We start from the raw sequence: 12,765 nt of genomic DNA, 5'->3' as shown, positions 1-12,765 counted from the left end.
GTGAGATAATAACCAGCGGCAGGCGTGGAACAAGCTGACGCTGATAATTTCTTAAGTGTAGCTAGCGAACGCCGAACACTTTCGCTTAGAGAACCTACACTGAAATGCCAACGAACGCAGCCGTCATGGTCTTAGAAGACACCCGTGAGTGACGTCTCTGTTTGCCTCACCATCAAGCGAGCGTGAAGCCAGCGTCCTTATCAAGCTGTGATCCGTCTTACAAGCTCCCTGCAGCTCAGTGCAAGGTGGGGCTCTTGTCAGCCAATAATCAACGAATTCTGATTACGTAATCTGTAAGGGATAAGTGCTCGGCCATTGTGCGCTTCTAATCCGGCGGTGACCTTTCCATTCAGCCGGCTTCGCGCGCAGGGCGATCAGATGCGGCACAAGAGGTCCCCCTTCTTGCGGATATCTTTTCTGATTGGTTGAGACGACCCGTAGCGCTCGCTGCCGTTTACGGAGTATACTGGGTATGCACTGACGTCATCGAGGTCGCCATATTGTAGTACAGCGAGCATGGTGAAAGCCTGCGTGTTATCTAAATGCGCTTATCTCTAGCAGCACAGTGGAAGCTGTGAATAGGACTACAGTATGGCGTACGTGACGTCACTTGACTACTCCCTATACGTGTGAGATAAGAGTTCAGCGGCTGATGTTCTCAGGGAAAGGAAAAAAAAGAACATCAGACGGCGAGCCGCCAAGTGCCGAATTAAGTAACGCGACTTTAACAAGCAACTAGTGCTACAATGCGGGCTTGTTGGTATGAATAGCATCTTGGAATTCCTTGCGCTTAGGTCATTTGTAGTTCCGCTATGTCTGTCGCTATGTCTACAGTACATTTCATTGAATTGGAACTTTCTGAAAGATACAATTACACGTATGTAAGCATCACTTGCCGAGTATTTTACTAAGTATTTTGAGCGGTTTTTTTTGCGCCTGTGAAGGCGATTTGAGTTTTACCCAACGGTGGAAAACCGGGCGCTTTGTTCATTCTTTCAAACTTTGCGTTTTTGCGTTGTCTGAACATTGTATCATTAAAAAACATTTTCAGAAAATGTTTTTATGTCTTTCAATCTTTAGCACAGGGTAAATATGCACAAATTATAGCGTTTTCGAGAAATTTCGCACAAATGAACGGTCACGGAAGGAAACATGGATTGATTTTTATATAACTGCCCCTAAAACTTACTATCTCATACAATTTTATTTTCGCCGATATGTTGCGCCCAGGTTGTAAAATAAAAACCTGACTTTGGCAAGAATGCCATTTTAGCCTCTGTTTAGGCAACACACTAAGGTGGTCGAGAAGGAAAACTACTTTCGCCCCAGAAAGCTTAATCGAAATAATCTGCATTCTCACCTAAAATTTTTTTTTGAATTCGTATCCCCCATTGCAATATTTTGGTTCGCACTTCGACTTTATCACATAGCATATTAGTGGGAAATACAAACTAGGATGCTGCAGATGGGGTTGCGTGCGGAGCGCAATAAAAGCCACGATAGCCAGAATTTCGTACGAATTTAAATCCCGAAAGCATGCCTGTGCTTAAGGCAGATCGACATTGCGCACTTCCGTGCAACTGGAAGTATACATACGCGATCACGTACTCGTGAAGTGGTGTAGAGCGGGCCACAAATCGCTTTCATGAGCTTGAACTGGGAGCACCACTTACCCTACAGACGTTCAGCAACCGTGAGGCCAGCAAAAGAGGAGGGATGCATTTGGTGAATAAAGTTGATAGGCAGCTGTAGTGAACATATTTCACCAGTTCTTGGATATGTTTATAATTATTCCAGCTAGTTGGAGCCAGGTAGACAGTAGTCAGCAAAGTTCTTGTTGAGACACGCAGCAGAGGGCCTTTGGGACGTCAAGCCCGAAGAAACTAATAAGTACAGCTGTTTATTATTTTGGGCACTGTGGTGCTTAAGTCAATAGTATTGTTAAATATTTAACTGTGTTTGTTATCAGGTTTATATATGTATAATATACAAAGAATATAGTACGAAAAGAAAAAGAACTGAAAACCATATGCTGCGGGTACCTCACCCATTTTTTTAAAGCAGCAAATTCAGTTTGTGCGTTCCGTCAAAGTGCTACAAGGTGAAGTCGAAGCGCGAACCAAGATGTTGCCGTGGTGGGACTCGAATTCAAAGCTTCGTTTGTCTCGGTGAAAACGCAAAATTTCTTCGATTAATATTTATGCGGGCAAAGTCGTTACGCTTCTCAATTATATCCGCTATTTCTGCACATTTTGCCATGGACCACCTTTGTGCGTTGCCAAGTTCTAAACATAGGCTAAAATAGCACATTTGCCAAAGTTATGTTTTTATTTTAGAACCTGGGCGCACCACATCGGCGAATATAAAATTTTAGAGGATAGTACGTTTTAGGGACAGTTCTACGAAAATAATTTCACGTAACCTTCCACGACCGTTTCTTGTCAAAAATTTCCCCGAAACGCTATAAATTGCGCATATTTACCTCGGTGCTTAGGAGTGAAAGTCGTAAAAGCATTTTGTGAAACTATTTTTTGATGAAACACGGTGTTCAGACAGCGCAAAAACGCAAATTCTTAAAGAATGCGCGACAGGGTCGATTTTTAACCAATTTTTGTTTCGCAGCAGGTTTTCCACCGTTTCGTGAAACTCAAATGGCCCTGAAGGGCGCAAAAGATTATTGCTCTCAAAATAGTTTGGGAAAATACTGTGAAAGCAATGCTTATATACGTGGAATTTTATCTTGTAATTTTATGAATGAAGCGGATATTGCTCTAGCGCCACTGGTTGGGCCAATTGGCGTGGAATGACCCCATAAGCAGTTTCGAGCAAGCCGCATGACGCGAAACCTTCATCCGATATCGTAAACAGGCCGTGTTGGGTTGTTCTCAGAAAATGCCGGCTGGTCACTTTCCTATCTGTGCAGTGCAATCCGACCCTGGTACTTGCACGTCTACTAAACAACAAAGTCATTATGAGCGGTGAAAAATTGCAGGCTTACTTTGGGTCCATGTTGTTGAGGGTTGTATGGACAAACTTCCTGGCGTCCCCTTCTAAAAAGAAAACGAAAGCAACATGCTCAAGCCATGCCAGTTGCTAGTGGTTGGTAATGCACATTCTAAAGCAGGCACTTGTCTATCAGGCTGACTGTGTGCACTCCATCCAGCGTGATACAGCTTGTGTCCAGGGAAATGAAGCCACAGCGTGTATGGATGGAGTTGAATGTTGCACATCTCTGCTCGCGCGCAAGGTTTGCTGGCTGTGAAAGCGAGCGACTCCTCCACAGCATATTAGTGGTCTAAACAGACCGCAAGGTAGCGACGGACCAGTAATCTATAAAATATCATGAGAAGAGGCAGACGCCATCTTAATTTGAGGCATTCGCAATGCATGAGTTGATATTACTTGCCAAAAACTGACTAACTAAATGAATTAATAACAAACAAAAATATGCAACCCAGGTATTTTATAAAGTATAACCTGACTCACAGATACCTGCATTTGTTTTCACACTTACGTCGTATGGTAAGTAAAACAAGGTTTCTGTTTCACCCATTAAAAGAAATTCACGGACGCCTCACGTTATCTAGGAGCGATGTAATGCGATAGCATTTGCGGTTTTTATCATTCGATGATGCCCAGAAGACCACAGGGTCACACCGAATGAACATCTTCGCATCGCTCCGTTCCCTCCCATTGACGTTGTTTCCTCCGAGTCCCTGCCTTGGCATGAACTGCTTCTTCGCTTTCTGCCCTCGTCTTTTCCAAACAACATATTTACGACGCTCGAGGGACTTCCTACTAGCATGTTGAGCTATTTTTATTTCTTTTCATCTGTGCGCCTCTCCCCTCCCACTCCCAGCTGTTTCTGATAAACCACAACGAGTGCCCCTGCATGATCCGTACAATTCTATCGAATCAAACGTGGACTTCATGACGGCGCCATTTCAAGTAGTGTGTCTCGCATGTGCGCCATACGGTTACGTAGCCCTAAGCATCTAGATAGCTGAAAGCTACCTGTCATTTTGTTTCACACTTGCCTCATATTTTAACACGGATTCGTCGGAGAAATGACAAAAATTTCTAAGCATCAAAAGCCAATAGCGATGTCTACATGAATGTGACTGTAGCTTGCGAGATCCCTCGGTACATCACGGTAATTGCTACACGACAGCGCTTACGGTGTGGCTCGTTCGCCTTTGTCCAATTCCAGCTGAAATCTCTTCCGCGCGATTTGTATTCCGCAGGCGAGTGGAACACGGCGGCCGCCATCTCTACCCCTCAATGCGTTTACGCCAGCGTTTGCATTCGCCGCGCGAGAAGACTCAACCCTCCTCGAACATACCCTCTCCTGTCGCATCTGGTGCGATTCGCTTTTCTAGCGCGTTACCAGCGTTCACGTGGATGCGATGCGCTAGAAATGCGATGCGACATGTATGCAACCGCCGCTGCATACACTGTAAAATAATTTGCACATTTAAAAGTTAATAAGGGTGTAAACATGTCTATTTCACACCCTTGCACCCACAAAAGGGTGTAAGCATGGGAGTCGTAAATGAATTTACGCCCTTTCTCAATCGGTCTCTATTTCACACCCTTGCACTCAAAAAGGGTATAAGGGTGGGAGTCATAGGTAGATTTACACCTTTTCTCAAATCGTTCTTTATTTTTCACCCTTCCACCCAAAAAAGGGCACAAGGGTTGGAGTTGTAAGTAGGTTTACACCCTTATTCACTTTTAAAGGTACGATTTTATAGTATACCGCTGTCAAGCGGCCGGCCAAACGTTAAGTTACTCCAGCATGCCTCACCTATGTCACCGAACACGTGTATGGGCAGGATGAGGCCGACGCAGAAGAGGCACACGATGAGCACGAGGACGATGATGTGCCGCTGGAAGGTGAGGTACTGCACGGCGTCCGGTCCGTTCTTCTTCAGGATGTGCCGGTCCCTGTACATCGCGAACGGGAATTCCCAAGTTTCTCTTTTCACGCATGTGCTCGGTCAAGGAAGCTCGGAGCACGCGACGTGACGGATGAGCGGTGCTCAGATATGCACATTTTGATACGCGATAATCCACAGTACGCCTGAAAATTTTGCACTACTCTTTCTTTCGTGCACACTGGCATACATTTTTGTAAGTTCAGTTAGCGTTAAGTGATCTCGTTTTGATATTATACAGGGTGTTTCACGTAACTTGAGCCGAACATTAAAGATATGCAAATCACACGTAGCGAGACGGAACCAAGGTCATGTTGCTTGCCATCGCTTGGAGATACTTAAGAATATATTTTGTATCTGCCTAAGTAGATAATTAGTCTAATCAACTAATTAACTTCAGAAATATTATATTAGATGAAATGTGCCAATGAGAAAATTGTAGAGCAACATGAAAAACTCCCGATACAGCTTTTTGTTGCTCAAAAGGTGCAACATAAAACTTCTTCCGAGCGCCAAAGGGGCCCGCGAATACATACTAAGTGCCTCGAGCGTCCATCGCGCGGTAATTTCGTCCATCGCGCGTTCGGAAAAACACTTTTTTTTTATGTAGCACGCATTGAGCAGCAGAAAGCTGTGTCGGGAGTTTCTCATGTTGCTCTACAGTGTTCTCATTGGCACTTTTCATCGAATTATAATATTTCAGAAGTGATTAATTGATTAGACTAATTATCTAGTTAGGCGGTATCCAAAATGTAATCTGAGTATCTCCAAGCGACGGCAAGCAACATGACCTTGGTTCGGTCGAATTTGGACCACCTGGGGTTCTTTAAAGTGGGCCGAAATCCAACTACGCGGATGTTTTCGCATTCCGCCCCCATCGAAATGCGGCCGCCTTGGAATCTTGAGTGTGTCCAAGCGACGGCAAGCAACATTACCTTTGTTCTGTCCAGCTGCGTAGCATTTGCACACCTTTGAAGCTTGGTTCAAGTTACGTGGTTACTAAGTGCACATGCGACGCGACGATGGACTAAGGGCTCACCTGTCATAAGACCACAGTGCTGTGCCTCAGCCTAAATGGTAACAAAAGTTTATTTTACTGCTTGCAACTTTGATGGGGCAGCGCTGTTATACTTGTTATCGAAGTTATTGCACCGCGAGTGCAGTTTGCCGTAACTACCGTAACTTGCCGTAAATAAGGTGGCAAGTTCGGCAAGAAAAACGCTACGAACGTGTAACATCTTGTACTAAAGGCACACAGCGCGGAGGGATGGCGCTCAATAGTGCTCGAGCGGCAGAGCAACTGCATACGGCAAGGTACCGACTGGTGTTGCAGAATTCCAGAGCGCTTTTCTTTTTTTTTTTTTTGTTGCATACACTGCCCCAAACGCCACACTAGGCGCCGGAAGAACCTGACTGGTGTCGCATAAGCAAATCGAGCTCCCAGGCCACAAGGGAAGTGAGAATTTGCGCAAGTATAAGGTGTAAACGACGTGCCCTATTTAGGGCACTTTGATCGCAACCCCAGGAGACCAGGATAGCGGGAACACCGAAGCTGGGACTAGGGCGGTCAGTGGGTGGGGTCCACGGTAGTTACAGCTTTGGTCCTACCTCAGCTCATTGGGTGCTGTGGAGATCCTGCGCCATCCGCTTTATTATAATCTAAGGTGTTCTATTGGGGCCTTCATTGTCCGATATCATAGAGGCCGGAGACTGGCAAGACAGACTTCTGTAACACCAGTCAGAACATTGCCCTGCGCAATATAGAGACGTGCACACGATCAGGCACCGACGGACTCACTTGATCAAGAAAATAGACCACACCCAGCTGAGCAAGCCCTGAAATGCAAAAAGGTTATCTTTACGAAAGGGCTAACAATGTACAACAGGCAGGACAGATAAGCACATTGTTAAGAGGCAACTTTGCCTCGAAAGTTCCCGCGTTATATGTGTGGAAACGGAAAAGTTTTTCTCGATAAGCACTATTAGAGCTGTGCACGGGCCGCAATTCTGAGCCCGCGCCCGGCCCGGGCCCTACACTACCACAGGCGGCCCGGTCCGGCCCGACGCTAAAGAAGCCTGAGTTCGCCCGGCCCGGCCCGGCTCGGCCTTAGGCCGGGTTAAGGCCCGGCCAGGGCCCTACAAGACAAGCATATTTTCGCATAAGGTACGCAGTCGAGGTCAGGGAGCCCGACCGGTCCGTCCGAGACATAGAAAGCCTGGCCCGGGCCCGGCCCAAGCCCGAGTAAAAGAATCTCCAAATGGCCCGAGACCGGCCCACGGGCCAGGCTGGCTCCGGGCTTTCGGGCCGGCCCGAGCCCGTGCACAGCTCTAAGCACTATACCAATATCGATGGGGCTTGCGCTACTCCCAAGAGTTAAATTATACCGCCTGTCGGCCGCAATCTTTTGATTTCTGCCTTCAACGAAAACTGCCAGAAATAAAATAGTTGTAGAAAAGCGTGAAGTTTATCATTCTAACTCGGAACCGCAATGCAAATTTCGCAGTACTGTGCCCCGCATAAGTTAGCACGCCCAGAGCGGTTAAAGTTCACGAATAAAGCTTTTGGGAAAACTCACGTGACCAGTGTATCAAATAGTAACGCACAAGCACCAGCTTTCAGCAGTCGACACGAAGTTTATTGAAGTAATTTACAGCGCACAATGAAATTGCCCATATGATGCGCGTCGTTTTGTCCAAAATAACGTTTGCGTTAGGCACACGCGACATTCGCCGTCATGACGAAACTGCCTAAGGGCGACTAATTTTATCGTAGCGTGGCGGTTACTTACTGTTTCGTGTCGGATGACCGTCTCTAGGGACTCGAGGCTCTCATCGTCCTGCAGGTCGCTTCTGTTTCCGTATATGAGCTGAGACCACCTTGAACAGAAACGGAAAATCAGTACTTATCAGATAACAGATACTTATGAGCTTGTTCGTAACGTCGTACCGTTCACGGAATACCGGCTTACCAGAGCCATGGACGCCATTAGTCGACGTTCGCGGCGACATCTTGCGACGCTTTGAGCAACTACACAGCGCATTTGAAATGTTCCCGTGTTCGTAAATGCTCTCTTTGAGTGAAAACTACAAAAGCACTGCATGTGAACGGTTATGTCGCTACCGATGCATTACGCACCAGCAAATAAGTACAGCATGACAACTGAGTGCCTTATTGACTTTGTGTGCTCTCTGACTAAAACCTTCGTCACGAGGTGCCCCTGTCAGCGTTGCCGCGATATTTCAAAAATGATAATACGTTTACGAATTACCCGAATATCTCAAATGCTAGCCTGTTCATAGGTTTATCACCGGTAACGGCATATCGGAACATCGTAGACATCGATAAAAAGCAGCAGCCGCTGGCAGCGCTATATTGTGACGGTTGATTCAACTACACTGTATTAGAGACGTTTTCGTGCTGCGCAGTTGTTTTTGCAGAAGTAAAAAAAGGAAAGTTCCACTGCACGCTAAAGATTGTTGCCGGCAACGTCCTTGCACCAGTGGATAGATAGAACATGGTCACTGCACTCGTAGTTTTGTGTGCTCTTGCATTGACAAGAGGCTGAGGAAGTTGGTAGGTATTAATGCTAAGAAAAGGCAGGCGTCTAAAACAAAAACTGCTAACACATACACCGGAGTTTGCACTGCCCTCTTCATTTTTACCTGCGTCTCTATTTTGTACGCTTGCTTTTTCTTACCATGCGTGCTTCTGCGGACGTCAGCGTCACAAAACTGGCTCAATGAGCACTGCGGTGAACTATGTCTAAAAGTTTACGGACAGTCAAAATCTCTCGACTGCTTCCTTTCTCTTGTTATAGTGAAGGTTGATCGGGTTTATTGTGTGGCGGGAGAATTTCTTATATCTAGACGTAAGAGTTAGTTTATTCACAAATAACTTACAGAGCCATTTTACGACGTTCTGAGTATGGAGGACTTCAAGCAAGGGATATAAACGAAACTAAAAAAAGTTTAACGAAGACTCATACATACACAAGCGAAAATTGGACCGATGAAAACATATTACAAGTAACAGCAGAAAAGAAGAGGACATAGGAAGGATCACGGGTGTGTGAACATTCTAAGCACTTATATAATGAATCGAACGGTGCCGCATATCGATTCGGTATTTGAATCGAATAGCCAGTATTTTGGAATACGAAAATATTCCGCATATTCTTCGAATATTTAAAATCGCCGGCTGCGCGCGATGAAACATGATATTGCAGCAGATGTGCGAGGAATTTATTCTCGGCAGCCAAAAATGAGCAACTATGGGTATATGCATGAGAACGGCAGGGAACTTCTTACTTCTGGTCATCCTTGTGTAGTAAGGCCAGCCTGCTGTAGTTCTTCGCAGTTCGGTTCAGTACGCTGTACAGGGTGATCAGGCCCTGGAAAATGAAGTAGAAGCGCTCTGCGTATAGGTGAGCATTGCCATTTATTTGAGAATTATTGTGGTGCCCACTCTACAGAGAGCCCCCTAGAAAGCTGCATTAATAAAACACAGTAAAAGGGAGGGGGGGGGGAATATCCAACTTTCTCCAATACGAATAGAATAGTATGCAATACTATATAGAACGTAATAGTACGAAATAGTAAGTATCGAATATCGAATCAACTATCGGATAGTAAAACCAAGACGCATATATTCCCAGGAAGATTATTTATTTTTGTTTAGTAAGGTACTGCGCCTGTACTGACAAGCGCATAAAAAAAAGACAGCTTACCGGCCATCAGAAACAAAGGATCAGTTTTAAACACAAGTTCACTAATTGGCATTAAAAGACTGCACGAATAGCCTCTCAACCACTTTAGAACCTAGTTGCAAACAAGCTTTCAAAGAGACAATGGCTGTTGCATAACTAGCTTCGAAAAACGCTCAATGAATTATTGTCGCGAAAAGAAGGGAAATTGTAGGGGGGAGAAAGCTGCGGAAAGACTTGCGTGTCGTAGACACACGCAAAAGGATCCGTTGCGAAGAAAACAGCACAGGACGAGGCGTAAAAGATAAAAATCCCACATGACTCGACTGCCAAAAGAAACACTCTGGCAGTGTCGTCTGGCCGTGTCGTCTGGCCATGTCGTCTGGCCACCTCGTGCGACGGGCCCTACGTCTACAGGAACACAACATCCGGGTTGTCTACCACTCCCGGAGCAAAAATTCTGACGCCGACGCTTTATCACGTTCGCCGATGCCACCCGACGTCGACAGCGTTTCACCCCTGACGTCCGCTCTGCTACCTTAGCCCATCGCCGATTTGGCTTCAGAGCAGCAGAAGGACCCATGGATAGCCACTTTTCTGAACCATCTGAAGAATCCTGTCGCACTACCGGTGTCTCGTGCGCTCCGCCGTCAAGCACCACATTTCGCAATTCGAGATGGACTTCTCTACCGCCGAAATATTACAACTGCGACGGACGCAAGTGGCGGCGTCTAGTGGTCGCCGCGCCAACTTCGTAGCGATATGTGGCGCTTCATTTCACGTTAACCCACACCGTACAACGCGCGCAGCAATTAGACGCTTCGTCATGACTTGTAGTACATCTACGTCTTGATAGCGCAAGCTAGTCGACGGCCACACAAAGTGATAAGAAAGAGCTCGTTGAACAACACCGTCTAAAAAAAAAAATGACCTGAACTTGCTATCGCTCGGTTTCTTTGATTTGCAATGTTACGTGAAGAGCCCTTAGTTTTTTTTCTGAGACGGATGGGGGGGGGGGGGGGGTGACACCGATCATTGTAAGTTTTGTAGGCGCAATACATAGGCGACAGCGAAGCCAGGCGTCGTCGCCGATGTGCATCAGGATGTCAGGCGATGCAGCTACGCCTAACCCGCTACAACAAATTTTACTGCGATCAGTTTACGTGTAACTGCGATACCAGGCGTCATGTTACATATGGCGTGGTACAACATGGCGTATTGCGTCCTGTTTATAATTGTCCTTTAAATTATATAACCATGATCAACGTTATTTTGACGGCTGTCGACAAAAATCGAAGCAAGATAACTAGACCGGCTATGATCGATACTAGTGCTTAAAAGCTGAGCGACTTGATTCAACGCCGGGGCGGCTGCATTCACACTGGAGCGGAATGTATTAAATATATGTTGGTGGTCAAAGCTTACACATAATTGAGCGGTAAATATTTCCCGCTGACCAAATTAGTGCGAAGTTTACTATTACTAGTTTATTATAACGATCATGATTATATTGCGCTTAGTGTTACACTGACGAACGTAAAGGACAGGACGCGGACGTACGTAGCGCAAACTACCAACTCTTTAATACTGTTAAAGAACGTCGCTTATATACAAGGAGATATGGCGCGAGGGGGAGGGGAGATATAAAAAGATATGACAAGGTGACGACATGTGATCATACTTTGGGCCAGGCATACATCGTTCACTTGCACCCTTTCGCCCTGGCAAACTCGACCTCAGCTCCGATGAGCACCATGGACGGAGTGCTTGCGCACATATGTTTTTGTTTATCTATCGCAAGTGCCTCCCATATTTTTCGCTCCGTTGAGATGTGCGTAAGCACTCCGTCCATCGCGCTTATCGACGCTGAGGTCGAGTTTGCCAGGATGAACGGGTGGAAGTGACCGATGTACGCCTGGCCCAAAGTATGATCACATGTCGTCACCTTGTCATATCTTTTTATATCTCCCCTCCCACCTCCAGAGATGTGCGTAAGCACTCCGTCCATCGCGCTTATCGAAGCTGAGGTCGAGTTTGCCAGGATGAACGGGTGCAAGTGAACGATGTACGCCTGGCCCAAAGTATGATCACATGTCGTCACCTTGTCATATCTTTTTATATCTCCCCTCCCAACTCCACCCCCCATCGCGCCATATCTCCTTGTATGTAAGCGCGTTCTTTAACAGTATTAAACAGGTGGTAGTTTGCGCTACGTACGTCCGTGTCCTGTTCTTCACGTTCGTCAGTGTAACACTAAGCGCAATATAATAATGAACGTCCACCAACTAGCCCCGTTCATTGCTTTAATAAACAGTTATAACGAAATTAGCAATATTTGTGGTTCAATATATCAGGGTTTCTTTCCCGTGGGAATCACGCGATTCTATTGTCATCAGTGGGGGTTATTGTAACGAGGAAGTTACAACATCCGGGAATGTCACAACGAAGTTACTGCATCCGAATCTTTCACAATTAGGTCCCGAGTACTCTACTTGAAGATTAAATAAAAAGGGTACCAAATTGGCCAAGTTGGTATGTCATGTTTACAGCCGAGAATGATAGCGCGAAACAAGGGAACACCGGGTGACGGGACAAGAACAGCCGCTTGGAAATCAATATTTTTTTTTCGGGCTGGGCAAGACAAGTGCTGCCAAGGAAGAACGCTTCACTCACCACCCACATGACGAGGTTGATGACGAGGTTCTCAGGAATGCCCTGGTAGCCGGGAGCAAGCGTGACGGTGAAGTTGCCCTTCTTGAAGAACTTGCACTTGATCGCCTGCCTCTCCTCGAAGAGGACGAACTCGTCGCTTTGCCAAGGCTTGTGAGTCATCTTCGGGTCGCGAAAATTGCTTAGTCGATGGCTGTGAAAGAAAAATGAAAGGCTGATCAAGCACAAACAATAGCAAACTGTTAGTCATGCTCGTCTCGGTGTGCTACTATGAAATCTCTCTACAAGCGTGCGTCACAATGACGGGTGCGCTGTTCAGTCTCTGAGAAGTACAGTATAGTCGAGTGAGCTTGTCTATAGCCTTGGAAAGTGGGCTAACTAAGCGATGCCATCGAAATAATAGAAAGTCTATAGTGTTTTGGAGGTTCCGGGGTCCGCCAAGCGACAAAAGATAA

At 46.1% G+C, this 12,765-nt stretch overlaps 1 protein-coding gene across 1 annotated transcript in view; it reads right to left on the bottom strand.

Annotated features, from left to right (window-relative positions):
* Tmem63 (transmembrane protein 63) overlaps positions 1-12,493 on the bottom strand; it is a 35,652-nt gene extending 23,159 nt beyond the window's left edge. Inside the window, exons 1-6 of the mRNA XM_050192472.2 lie at positions 12,314-12,493; positions 9,246-9,328; positions 7,727-7,814; positions 6,736-6,773; positions 4,808-4,947; positions 2,999-3,050 (exon numbers count right to left, since the gene is read on the bottom strand). Of these exons, the coding sequence (XP_050048429.1) occupies positions 2,999-3,050; positions 4,808-4,947; positions 6,736-6,773; positions 7,727-7,814; positions 9,246-9,328; positions 12,314-12,472 (560 nt within the window). The 5' untranslated portion in view covers positions 12,473-12,493. The remainder of the gene's footprint in view (positions 1-2,998; positions 3,051-4,807; positions 4,948-6,735; positions 6,774-7,726; positions 7,815-9,245; positions 9,329-12,313) is intronic.
* Between the last annotated feature and the right edge of the window lie 272 nt (positions 12,494-12,765).

Source organism: Dermacentor andersoni, chromosome 10 (genome assembly GCF_023375885.2).
Source record: "Dermacentor andersoni chromosome 10, qqDerAnde1_hic_scaffold, whole genome shotgun sequence".
Classification (NCBI taxonomy): Eukaryota; Metazoa; Arthropoda; class Arachnida; order Ixodida; family Ixodidae; genus Dermacentor; species Dermacentor andersoni.
Note: the sequence above shows the minus strand (reverse complement) of the source record. Positions and strands in the feature narration are given on the sequence as shown.